The following is a 13154-nucleotide window of genomic DNA, read 5'->3' as shown; positions in this document are numbered from 1 at the left end:
GAGGCTCTATGTAGCAGTCGGAGTATGGCTTTATTCTGCCAACTCACTGTTCTACAGAGCAGAGGACAACACACATTCCACAGCCCTTCCAACGACTTCCATTCAAACAAGATCCTTCTCAAGTGAAACACAGGAGTGAGAGGGGGCAAATAGTGACCTGATCAGAGGAAGAGATGGGATTGTCTTAAAAGAAAGAGGAATGATATCTCAGGAGAAAAACTTCAAAAGTGGAGCAAAGGCAGCCCCCATGGGGGGGGGGGAAGGTAACTAGGGAAACGCCCAACACGGTGGAAACATGGTTCAGAGACCCAGGAAGGCACAAGAAAGGGTGCAAAAATTTACAAGGATGTTGTACTTTATAAAGCAAAAATGCATACTATTTGGTAATTACTTTTGCTATATAAAGAATGGACACTGTTTGATCTGCTGAGTTTCTCCAGCATTGTTTTTACTTCAACCTTGGTGTTTGCAGACTTTTGCGTTTTATTACTTTACCAGGATGTTGCCTGAACTTGAGGAACTAAGTTACAGGGAAAGGTTAAACAGGTTAGGAATTTATTCCCTGGAGCGTTAGAGAATGAGGGTAAATTTGATGGAAGTGTACAAAATTTTAATGGGTACAGAGTAAATGAAAGCAGGTCTTTTTCCACTGAGGGCAGGTGAGATACAAACTAGAGGACGTAGGTTAAGGGTGAAAGGGGAAAAGTTTAGGGGGAACTTCTTCACGCAGAGAGTGGTGGGAGTGTGTACACGAGCTTCCAGTTGAAGTGGAGATGTGGGCTCAGTTTTAACATTTAAGAAGAATTTGGACAGGTACATGGATGGGAGAGGTATGGAGGGCTATGGACTGGGTGCAGGTCAGTGGCACAAGGCAATATTAATAGATTGATATAGACTAGAAGAGCTGAAAGGCCCGTTTTAGCGCTGTAATGTTCTAAAAAAGATCAACCAAGGTTACAGAACATTCTGATCAAGACAATTTGTGGGTGAAAGTACAGTTTGCCCAGGGTGAGAGCGGGGAAGTGGCTGGGGCCAAGGGCGTTGTGGGGGGTGGGGGGTAGGGGTTGAGTAGGCTGGGAGGAAGAAGAATAAATGAGGGTGGGGTGTAGGAAAAGGGGGAGGGTGGATTTGGGAGGGTGAGTAGGGGGAATAGGGGAGTGGGGGGAATGGGGAGGATGAGAGGGGCAGGGAGGATGTGTGGGGGGGCGAGTGGGGGAGTGAGATGGGGAACGTGAGGGGGAGAGAGGAGGGTGAGGGGCATCGGGGAGGGTGAGGGGTGACAGGGAACGGGGAGGGGGATCAGGGGAGGGGGAGGTGTGGGCTGTGGTGTGAGGGGCGGGGGTTCTGTGGGACGATGTAGGGATTCTGGAGAGGGTGGGTGGACAGTGGGGGGACCGGGCGGGGGGGGGGGGTGGTTGACACTCTCCGGGCCCCGGATCCCGGCCCGACCCGCCGCTCCAGCCCGGGACCCAGCGGCCCCGCCGGGGGGAGGGGGGGGATCCGCGGCCCTGCCGCTGCCCGCGGTCCCCCTGCCCCGCTCGTGCTCGCGGCCCCCCTGCCCCCGGTACCTGGTCCGCGCCGCCCGGCCCCGCTCCCGGGAAACTTTGTGTGGAAGTTTAGCGCGGAGAGACGGCCGGTGACGTCATCGGATTCCAATGGGGTGACGCGCGGGAACGGGGGGGGGGGTGGGAGGGAGAGGAGGGGGAAAGGGGAGGGGGAGGGGAGGGGGAAAGGGGAGGGGGAGGGGAGGGGGAAAGGGGAGGGGGAGGGGAGGGGGAAAGGGGAGGGGGAAAGGGGAGGGGGAAAGGGGAGGGGGAAAGGGGAGGGGGAAAGGGGAGGGGGAAAGGGAGGGGGAAAGGGGAGGGGGAAAGGGGGAGGGGAGGGGGGGAGGGAAGGGAGATGGGGAAGAGATGGGGAAGGGGAGGGACGTGGAAGAGTGGTGGGGAGGGAGGGGGAGTGGGAAAGAGGGAAGAACGAAGAAGGGGAGAGAAGGGAGGGGGAGTGGGAAAGAGGGAAGAACGAAGAAGGGGAGAGAAGGGAGAATACATTGGGAAAGAAGGAAGAAGGAATAAAGGTGTAGTGAGAAATAAAATATGTGGAGGGGAGGGGGAATTGTCGAGGGCAAAGAGACAATTCATTATCACAATAGCTCAGTACAGGCCCTTCGGCCCTCAATGTTTGTGCAGATGTCCTCTGGTTTTTGCTACTCCTGTCCTGGGAAACAGGCGCTGGCCGCCCACCCTGTCTTTGCCTTTCTTAATCTTGTCGACCTCTTATCTCCTCTCACCCTTTTGCACTCCAAAGAGAAAAGTCCCAATCCAGGCAACGTCCTGTTAAACCTCCTCTGCCCCCCTCTCCATCCTTCCTGTATTGAGGTGACCAGAACTGCTCTCACCAGAGATTTGTAGAGTGGCAACATGACCTCTTGCCTCTTGAACTCAATCCCCTGACTAATGGAGCCCAGCGTCCCATAGGCCATCTTAACTCTCCTATTGGAGAGAGTGAGTAAGAAATGGGGAATCTTTATCATAGTTTCAGATTATAACACTTCTTGTCAACCTCTGGTTATAAAACTTTAAGTGTGAATGTTGCAGAATTTTTGACATTCAGTATCAGCTGTCTGTATCTTGACCACAGGAGCACAAAAGATCAATGCTCAAATACTCAACCACCTTGGTGTCACATTATTGCAGGGTTGAAACTTTCACCCTGCACAACCTCTGATAATGATCAAATGGTGTTGATTGTGAGAAAAGTACTGCTTGAAGGACTGCTTGTCAGCACAGGGCTCAAACCACAGACTCTTTCTCTAAGTCAGAGTGTTGAAAGTGTACGTACGAGAGTCTTGCACACCAAGCAACGACTCTTACTGCTTGGAGCCACGGAACAATGCAGCACTAGAAGCGGGCCCCTTTGGCCCTTCTAGTCTGTGCCGAACCATTTTTTTCTGCCCCCGTCCCACTAACCTGCGCCCAGCCTGTGGCCCTCCTACCGGTTCAAGTTCTTCTAAAATGTTAAAATTGAGCCTGCGGTCGCTGCGGGTGTTGCATTGGATAGAACTTCAGGCGGTGTTCACCACGGCAGCGCGGCCGGCATGGCGGTCCGCACGATGCTGTTACATCGCCCAGCGATGGTGGGAGGACTCCAGTGATTCTCTATTGTCCTGTGGATTGACCTCCAATCCATTTCTCTGCAGCAACATCCCACACTGTGATGCAACCTGGCCACGATGCTCTCCTGCAGAAGGTTGACATAATAGTGGCTGGTAGCCTTGCCCACTTCAGTCTTCTCGGGAAGTGCAGACACTGTCGCGCCTTCCTGACAAGTGAGGAGATGTTGAGTGTCCACAAAAGGTCACTAGTTCAGTGAACTCCAAAGAACTTGGTGTCTCCGCTCTCTCCACTACAGTGCTGTTGATGTGTAATGGAGGGTGGTCGTTCCTAATCCTCCTGACGTCCACAATCATCTCCTTCATCTCATCCACATGGAGACTCAGGTTGTTACTTTCGCGCCATAATCACGAGATTTTCCACCTCGTCTTCGTAGGGCGACTCCTCGCTGTTGCTAATGAGGCCGACGACTGTCGCGTCACCTGCCAACTTGACAAACGTGTTGGAGGTGGATTTGGCAATGCCGCCGTGGGTCAGTTGTGTGAACTGGAGCGGGCTAAGCGCGCAGCCTTGAGGTGCGCCAGCGTGACGATGTTCGACCTGGGCAGACTGGGGGTATTGGTTCGAATCCCGCACTGTTCATAAGGGGTATGTACATTCTCCCCATGTCTGCGTGGGTTTTCTCCAGGGGCTCCAGATTCCTCCCACCATTCAAAACGGACTGGGGTGGGGTGGGGTTGTAGGTCAATTAGAGAAATCGAAAACCTACAGCACAATACAGGCCCTTCGGCCCACAAAGTTGTGCTGAACATGTCCCTATCTTAGAAATGACTAGCCCTCTATTTTTCTAATCTCCTTGAACTGATCCAAAAGTCTCTTAAAGGACTCTAACATATCCACCTCCACTACCGTTGCTGGTGCCCCATTCCATGCACCCTCTGCATGAAAAACAAGTACCCCTGACATCTCCCCTGTACCTGATCCCCACCACCTTAAACCCGCGACCTCTTGTGGCAGCCATTTTATCCCTGGAAATTTGGGTGCAAATTGGCAGCATGGACTCATGGGTCAGAATGCCCGTTGCTGCGCTGTAAATTTAAATTTTAAAAAATGATGCCTGTCCCCCTGATGTTCAAACGGTTGGGTGGAGCACAAGAGGGGGCAAATACTGTTAGGTGCCTTTGAAGGGGACGGACGAGGGGAGAGCGTGTCTGATAAATGACTGGATGCCAAGAATTGTAAGAGAACCAAAGGGGTCTCAGAGCAGATGTCCACTGATCGCTGAATTTAGCAGAACAGATAGATTTCAGATTTCCTGTCAGAGTACATACATGACATCACATACAACCCTGAGATTCCTTTTTCCTGTGGGCACGGCAGAATTACCACTAATTGGTAGTGCAAAAGTAAACTGTACACAGTGTAAACAAACTGTAAACCAGTAACAAATGCAAACAAATTGACTGTGCAATACAGAGAAAATAAAAAGAAAACAATGAAGTGCACAAGTAAGAGACCTTAAATGAGCGCCTGATTGAGTTTGTCGTTGAGGAGTCTGATGGTGGAGGGGGAGCAGCTGTTCCTGAACCTGGTGGTGCGAATCTTGTGGCACTGAGACCTCTTTCCTGGTGGCAGCAGTGAGAACAGAGCGTGTGCTGGGTGGGTGTGGATCCTTGATGATCGCTGCTGCTCTCCGACGGCAGCGTTCCCTGTAGATGTTCTCAATAGTGATGTCCTGGGCTGTGACAACGACCTTTTGGAGGGCTTTACAATCGGGGGTATTGGTGTCCCTGTACCAGACTGTGATCTGCTGATCAGTGCACATTCCACCGCACCTCTATAGATCATGTCGATGGTGGATAGATCATGTCGATGGTGGGGGTGGAGGGGGGTGGGGGGAGGTCTCCAGTGATTCTCTCTATGGTCCTGTGGATTGACCTCTAATCCATTTCTCTGCAGCAACATCCCACACTGTGATGCAGCCTGGCCACGATGCTCTCCTGCAGAAGGTTGACATAATAGTGGCTGGTAACCTTGCCCACTTCAGTCTTCTCAGGAAGTGCAGACACTGTCGCGCCTTCCTGACAAGTGAGGAGATGTTGAGTGTCCACAAAAGGTCACTAGTTCAGTGAACTCCAAGGAACTTGGTGTCTCCGCTCTCTCCACTACAGTGCTGTTGATGTGTAATGGAGGGTGGTCGTTCCTGGTCCTCCTGACGTCCACAATCATCTCCTTCATCTCGTCCACGTGGAGACTCAGGTTGTTACTTTCGCACCATAATCACGAGATTTTCCACCTCGTCTCCGTAGGGCGACTCCTCGCTGTTGCTGATGGGGCCGATGACTGTCACGTCACCTGCCAACTTGATAACCGTGTTGGAGATGGATTTGGAAATGCCGCTGTGGGTCAATTGTGTGAACTGGAGCGGGCTAAGCGCGTGACCTTGAGGTGCGCCAGCGTGACGATGTTCGACCTGGGCAGACTGTGGTAATGCACTCAACCTCAGAATCTGCAAACTTGTTTAACCTAACGAAAATCCATGAGGGTTCAGAAAGAGCTAGATCACTGGAACAGGGCTGAGGCGCTGGCAGAGGTTCTGTATCAGCAGCATGGCCACAGGTGCGGACCCAGGGAGAGCAGGGAGTAGAGACGCAGCAATCCCTCACGGGGTCCAACTGCCATCAGCTCCGAACAGGCTTTAAACTGCCTGTAATTGGAGTCGACGGTGGTTTTATTTAAAATCCTCCAGGGTCTGTACTCAGGATAGGCTGCAGCACGAGGGGGGTTGCAGACTCCGGGGAAGTGGAGGGCACCAGGAAATAAGGAGTCCACCCCCTGTTTGAGAAGGAGAAGCGAAGCAGAGGAGATGACCCACGGGATCATGGTGGCAGACCAGCGAGAGGGGGGTCCTGCAGTTGAAGAAACACACAGGCTGCGGGCTGCTGGGAAGTGCGGTTGAGAGATTTCCACCGGGCTGCAGTCTGCTGGAGACTGGGCTCGAGACCAGCTGAAGGGGTGCCAGGTGTCGGAACCGGGAGGCGAGAGGGTGCAGAAGGGGGTCCTACTCGTGTTGGCATTTCGGATCTGGAGCTCGGGCAGCCGATGGTTTGGACCGGTCTTCGTGGGGTGCCGGAGGCGAATCCGTGGACACTCGGTGACTCTGGGAGGGCGGGGGGGGGGTGGGGGGGGACACACACTCTCTTTTGCTTCTCTTTCTCCAACTGTAAGAGGCGCTTCAGGCAATTCCTGCCGACGGCGAATCTGTCTGCTTTACAGCCAACGAAAGTGAATTCCGTGTAATATTGCACTGTCTTTATTACACGATAATAAATTGAATCTTGGATCTTGAATTTCGATGCAGAGAGCCGGAGTGGTGTTATCTGATGTTGAATTCAGCGTTGAGTTCCGAAGGCTGTGGAGAGCCAGCAGTATGTCAATCTTTGACACTTGTGCAGGAGGTTAGAGATGGGGAGGCCAACGTGGGAGTGGGATGCAAACAAATGTACATTGCCGACTTGGGAGGTTATTCATTCCTGAGCCAGCTCCCCATTCAAGAGTCATGGCTGATATGATTGTAATACTGAATTTGAATGTTAAATGTTGACATACAGCAAGGTAACAAGGCCCTTCTGTGCCGCCCAATTTACACCCAATTGACCTCCAACCTCCGATACGTTTTTTTGTAGGGTGAGAGGAAACCGGAGCCCCCCAAGGAAACCTCACGCAGACACGGGGAGAACGAACAAACTCCTTACAGACAGTGACAGTTTAGAACCTGGGTCACTAATACTGCAATGTTGTTGCCCCAACCGCCACGCTAGGGTGGCCAAACTGCGCCTCATGTGCCACAAGCAGCTCCTGGGCGTATAATGTGTGGCTCACCGAGCTCCCGATGCATTGGCCAAAGTCTCTCACCAAGGCCCTGGCCGCCCACCCATTCCAACTCCCGACGCCCCGACCACTGATTCTCACCTAGGCCCCAGCTGCTCGCCCATTCCAACTCCCGACGCCCTGACCACTGATTCTCGGCTAGGCCCCAGCTGCCTGCCCATTCCAACTCCCGACGCCCTGACCACTGATTCTCAGCTAGGCCCCAGCTGCCTGCCCATTCCAACTCCCGACGCCCTGACCACTGATTCTTGGCTAGGTCCCAGCTGCTCGCCCATTCCAAATCCCGATGCCCTGACCACTGATTCTCGGCTAGGCCCCAGCTGCTCGCCCATCTGAGCTCCCAATGCCCTGACTGCTGATTCTCAGCTAGGCCCCAGCTGCTCGCCCATTCCAACTCCCGACGCCCCGACCACTGATTCTCACCTAGGCCCCAGCTGCTCGCCCATTCCAACTCCCGACGCCCTGACCACTGATTCTCGGCTAGGCCCCAGCTGCCTGCCCATTCCAACTCCCGACGCCCTGACCACTGATTCTCAGCTAGGCCCCAGCTGCCTGCCCATTCCAACTCCCGACGCCCTGACCACTGATTCTTGGCTAGGTCCCAGCTGCTCGCCCATTCCAAATCCCGATGCCCTGACCACTGATTCTCGGCTAGGCCCCAGCTGCTCGCCTATCTGAGCTCCCAATGCCCTGACTGCTGATTCTCAGCTAGGCCCCAGCTGCTCGCCCATTCCAACTCCCGATGCCCTGACCACTGATTCTCGGCTAGGCCCCAGCTGCTCGCCCATCTGAGCTCCTGACGCCCTGACTGCTGATTCTCAGCTAGGCCCCAGATGCCTGCCCATTCCAACTCCCGACGCCCTGACCACTGATTCTTGGCTAGGTCCCAGCTGCTCGCCCATTCCAAATCCCGATGCCCTGACCACTGATTCTCGGCTAGGCCCCAGCTGCTCGCCCATCTGAGCTCCCAATGCCCTGACTGCTGATTCTCAGCTAGGCCCCAGCTGCTCGCCCATTCCAACTCCCGACGCCCTGACCACTGATTCTTGGCTAGGTCCCAGCTGCTCGCCCATTCCAAATCCCGATGCCCTGACCACTGATTCTTGGCTAGGTCCCAGCTGCTCGCCCATTCCAACTCCCGATGCCCTGACCACTGATTCTTGGCTAGGTCCCAGCTGCTCGCCCATTCCAAATCCCGATGCCCTGACCACTGATTCTTGGCTAGGTCCCAGCTGCTCGCCCATTCCAAATCCCGATGCCCTGACCACTGATTCTCGGCTAGGCCCCAGCTGCTCGCCCATCTGAGCTCCTGACGCCCTGACTGCTGATTCTCAGCTAGGCCCCAGCTGCCTGCCCATTCCAACTCCCGACGCCCTGACCACTGATTCTTGGCTAGGTCCCAGCTGCTCGCCCATTCCAAATCCCGACGCCCTGACCACTGATTCTCGGCTAGGCCCCAGCTGCCTGCCCATCTGAGTTCCCGACGCCCCGACCACTGCTTCTTGATTAGGCCCCAGCTGCCCGCCCATCCGAGCTCCTGACGCCTCCAACTTACCACCCAACACCCGCCCACTTGAGCTCCTGATGCCCTGAACGGCGCAGGAACTTACAACGGTCAAAAGTAGTGCGTGTGTAATAATTGACCCTGAATTTTAACACTAAGTTTGACTAATACAGGTGTAGATTACTTTTTGATGATTGGAACTATTGCAAATGAGCATTTTAAAAACTACATACATGAATAACTATTGTTCTGACCCACGGACATATAAGACTCTATTTCAGCGAGGAATTTTTTTAGTGTATTTACAGGTAAGCATTTAACGATATTGAAATATGCAGCTATAGTAAAGCAGAAAAAACTTGGACTAAACATACGACTGGGACATCAGGAAAAGTTTTTTTAATAGTAACACCATTTTTTAGTCGTTTTTCACTATTGTTCCTGCTTTTCCATCCTCATGCAGGGTTGGCGCCAGAACCAGTGGGGGAGGGGGCATAGTGCAACGCTCATAAACTAGATCAGTGGGGGAGGGGGGTGCCGTTGGATGTCGGGACCCACCTGCCGACGAATGTTTACACCACCCACCCCTCCGACGTAGGAAACGACGTCATTGCATCACTAGACACTACTGACACTTGGCGCATGCTTGTGACGTGGTACCAGGGGCGGGTGGAGAGCCGCGAGAAGGCGTCAAGCTGGACGCTAGTGAGGCGGGAGGGGGTGGGGGCGGGTCTGCCGGCGATGGCACAGCACCTCGTTTGGGGGGGGACAGTACCCGCCCTTGATGCTGAGCATGCCCTGCTCGATTACCATGGTTTACCACGTTTAGCTTTGTATCCAATAGTACAGCTTGAGGACTCTCCCCCTGTGGCCATCTTGAGGGTAAAACCTTCCATATTTCCGTTGTTGTTTTGATAATACTCGTCGCACTGATGCTCTTAATTGTGATAAACACCAAATACAGAAAATGGCAGTGGCTCGTAAACACGACGAGGAGTTTTCGGTGCATGGCAATAGATGGCGGTAATGCCAAACGAAGATATTGAGAATCAGAAGTAAATCATGAAAATCTGTGGACATTGGAGTTGAAGTAAAGACCCAAAATGCTGGAGAACCTCAGCTGGGTCAAACAGCATCCTTTATGTAGCCAAGGTAAAGATACATCACCCGACGTTTCGGACTTGGGTGGTGTAAGTTGTGGTCTGGTGCACTGACCTTCACCTTGCCGAGGCCAATCGACAGGTCTCAGACACTTCCTCCTATCGACCCCTCCATCAGGACCCCAACACCACACGTCAGGTACTTTTTACAAAATATACTTTGGTGAAGGGCTCAAGCCTGAAATGTTGGTTCTGTATTTTTACCTTGGCTACATAAAGGTCACTGTTTGACCTGCTGAGTTCCTCCAGCATTTTGTGTTTTTAACTTTATATTCAGAATCAGGATTTATTGTCATGAACAAGTTTTGCGGCACCATTACAGGGCAAACATTCATATTATAACCATCTTATGACATTACTATAAAAATTAAAAATAACAGTGCACAAAGAGTAAGGCAGCGTCTGTGGTTCATTGATCATTCAGGAATCTGATGGCAGAGGAGAAGAAGTTGTTCTTGTGTCATTGTCTTTAGGCACCTGGATTTTTTCCCTGATTGTAGCAGAGTGAAAAGGACACGGCCTGGGTGGTGGTGGGGTCTTTGAGGAGAGAGGCTGCTTTATTAAGACACCGCCTCATGTCGATGTCCTCGATGGAGTAAAGTCTGGGGCCTGTGATGTCGCAGGCCGAGTTAACAACCCTCTGGAGTTTATTCTTGCCCTGAGAGTTGGCGCCTCCGTCCCAGGCAGTGATGCAACCGGCCAGAACGCTCCCCACAGTCCACCTGTAGAGGTTTACGAGTCTTCAGTGATGAACTGAACAGCATCAGACACCTCATAAAGTATACCTTCTTTGTGATTGCATCGAATTGGAGGCTCCAGGACAGATCCTCGGAGATACTGCCACCCAGATATTCATCTTAGAAGATCCGACTTTAATTTTTACAATAATTCCTCTTTTAATTGAAGTACCTGTAATAGTAATAAATAATGATGATGTTTGAGTAAATAATATTACTGTGTGGTGACGTACAAAGTCATGGCGGCGGACCAGCCCTGCTTGTCATGTGTGGTCAATGGGGCAGCCGCGGCAAAGATGGCGCCAGCGTGAAGCAAGCTCCAGAACGCAAGGGGCAGGCCAGACACAGCCTTAAAGGCTGTAGCATGGAATTCAATGCAGTTGTTGTCTCAGTCTTTTCACCGCGTTTGCGCACAACCCGCTACAACAGTATTATGGGGTTAGGCAAGGTATCTATGGCATCTGGGTACCAGATAAACCTCAACATCTCATATAAGACCCAGGGGGATGTTTTTGAGCCATTTTTGGAGAAAAAAAGTAGGTCTTATTTGCCATCAAATATGGTATTTCTTAACATTTACATAAAACTTTTGTAATGAAATGTGCACGTAAGAGTGAAAACGTGTATGTAACATTTTTTTTCAAGTCTTGCGGCTCTCAAACATCTGAAGTTGATCGTGTGCGGCTTTTACATGAAGCTGGTTTGGCTGTCCTTGCCCCGTTTTTCCAATCCATAAACTTCTTCCATGTTCAAGTCAACTTCAAGTTCAAGTTTATTGCCATCCGATTGTACAAGTCCAAATTGACGAAACAGCGTTCTCCGGTCCTTGGTGCAAAACACATTGACACACAACCAGATGTAACGCACACACAGACAGACAATACATATGCAGGACAAGTATTCACCTATGCAAATAAATATTGTTTCATGAATATGAGAGTCTCGGATGGTCAGTGTGAGCAGTTCCTTTGGTCGTTCAGCGTTCTCGCTGCCCGCGGGTAGAAGCTGTTCCTCAGTCCAGTGGCGCTGGCTCTGATCCTCCTGTATCTTTTCCCCGATGGGAGGAGCTGACAGATGCTGCGTGCGGGGTGGAAAGGGTCCTCAATGATTTTGCGCGCTCTCTTCAGACAACGATCATATTGTATCAGATTGCTCCAATTAGAGGTCCTAGCAAAGGAAGAGTATCCCTCCTACATGTCTGAGTTCGCTGTCCTAATTACATCCTGTACCTGTACCCCGTTTCCGTGCACTGATACCCAAATGTCAGATCAATGTGATTACCAATCTCAAAGACACATCAACTTTATCTGATTGCCTTGAAATCTTCCTGTGCCTGTTATGATGTTTTAATTATAAATATTTTTTCCCCTTTAACATACATTGTTGAATCGTCTGCTGCTTCCTGCCTCCATCTCTGAAACTGATGATCTCCTCCTCTCTGCTTTTATATTTTGGAAGTAAAACACGAAAGTTGGCAGAGACCGCAATTGAAGTGAAAACACAATGCTGGAGGAACTCAGCAGGTCACACAGTGGACTCTCTGCAGCAAAGGTGACTGACTTTTCAGGCTTGAGCCCCTCGCCACGGCATGGAAGGGGTTCCCGACTGTGTTGGAGGTTTGGACCTGGAGCTCGGGTCGTTGATGGTTCGGACCAGCCTCTGTGTGGCTGCAGGGAGCCGAAACCATGGATGCTCGGTGAGGAGGGAACTCCCTTATTGATCACAGAGCCCTGATGTCAGGTGTTCTCAACCTTTTTCTTTCCACCCACATCCCACTTGAAGTCATCCCTCGGCCATCGGGGCTCTGTGATTATTTAGAGATTGGGTGGGAAGGGAAGGTTGAGAATCCCTGTTCTAGACCTGAACATTACTGAAATATTTTGCTTGAGAAAAATCGTCATTGGCCCATTTCCTTTGGAGCTCTGAAACGGTGCACAGAACAAGTCAATGAGGGATGATTAAAACAGTGGTTTTCAAACTTTTTCTTTCCACCCACATCCCACCTTAAGCAACTCCTTACAGAGCATCAATGGCAAAGGGATTACTGAAAGTGGGATGTGAGTGGGAAGAAAAAGGTTGAAAATCACTGGTTTTGGGGGAACATGAGGGGGAACTTCTTCACTCAGAGAGCGATGGGGGTGTGGAATGAGCTGATTCTTAGTCAGCATTTTATGTTTTTTTCTCCTTCATTCCTTTTTTCCATTTTAATAACAAGGGTTCGTACGTACCTTGTTCACTGTTATTTGATATTCGTAATTGAGATTAATTTACTTTATCGGTGTTCCTGCATGCACCCATGTAATTTGTGCCTGTTACAACCAATTAAAAGATTGAAAAATACACTGTTTTATTACAATAATAAATTGAATCTTGAATCTTATATTTTTCCAGCTTAAAACGAACAATTGCCAGATCTCTGTCCATTCCCTTAACCTATCCATGTGACCGCTTTGCTTCTCCACCTCCTTATGCAGCTTCAGCCATGTTCCCATTATATCTGTGGAGACTTTGTTCTGGGGATTTTTTTATAAATTGCATAAGAGTTCAAGGACCCAGCACCAGTCCCCGCGGCATGCCAGTTTTCACGATTTGCCAGCTAGAGAAAAAGATTGGTGCCCCTAAAACATGCTCCCAGTTCATTTTCAAGTGAGTGGGACAGTCACTCTAAGAGAAGGGAGTTTGACGGTGAGCTGGCAGGCCGAGGAGAGCGTGTTCTAAATTGGATATGCCTGAGGAGAGAGGAAGTGCGGGT

At 51.1% G+C, this 13154-nt stretch overlaps 2 protein-coding genes across 4 annotated transcripts in view; one reads left to right on the top strand and one right to left on the bottom strand.

Moving 5' to 3' along the window:
- The window catches only part of trip6 (thyroid hormone receptor interactor 6), a 29081-nt gene extending 27410 nt beyond the window's left edge, over window positions 1-1671 (bottom strand). For 2 of the 3 annotated variants that reach the window (XM_069920024.1, XM_069920022.1), the window contains exon 1: window positions 1569-1671. The gene's annotated coding sequence lies outside the window, so the exon portion shown is untranslated. The remainder of the gene's footprint in view (window positions 1-1568) is intronic. The other variant, XM_069920023.1, reaches the window with a different exon arrangement.
- A 5029-nt stretch (window positions 1672-6700) lies between these two features.
- On the top strand, window positions 6701-7679 carry LOC138753060 (uncharacterized). Its single transcript, XM_069915652.1, has 3 exons — window positions 6701-6725; window positions 7018-7314; window positions 7372-7679. The coding sequence occupies exons 1-3, from the start codon at window positions 6701-6703 to the stop codon at window positions 7677-7679; spliced, it is 630 nt and encodes a 209-aa protein (XP_069771753.1).
- The last annotated feature ends 5475 nt before the right edge of the window (window positions 7680-13154 follow it).

This window comes from Narcine bancroftii, chromosome 2, assembly GCF_036971445.1.
Source record: "Narcine bancroftii isolate sNarBan1 chromosome 2, sNarBan1.hap1, whole genome shotgun sequence".
In the NCBI taxonomy this organism is placed as follows: Eukaryota; Metazoa; Chordata; class Chondrichthyes; order Torpediniformes; family Narcinidae; genus Narcine; species Narcine bancroftii.
This window is presented reverse-complemented; position numbering and strand designations above follow the sequence as displayed.

Bases quoted from the DNA above. Each gene is read 5' to 3' on its own strand.
- LOC138753060 (XM_069915652.1), top strand. From the start codon at position 6,701: ATGTTAAATGTTGACATACAGCAAG. The intron at 6,726-7,017 runs GTAACAAGGCCC...CATTGGCCAAAG, and splicing joins AAATGTTGACATACAGCAAG to TCTCTCACCAAGGCCCTGGC. The intron at 7,315-7,371 runs GCCCCAGCTGCT...ATTCTCAGCTAG, and splicing joins GACCACTGATTCTCGGCTAG to GCCCCAGCTGCTCGCCCATT.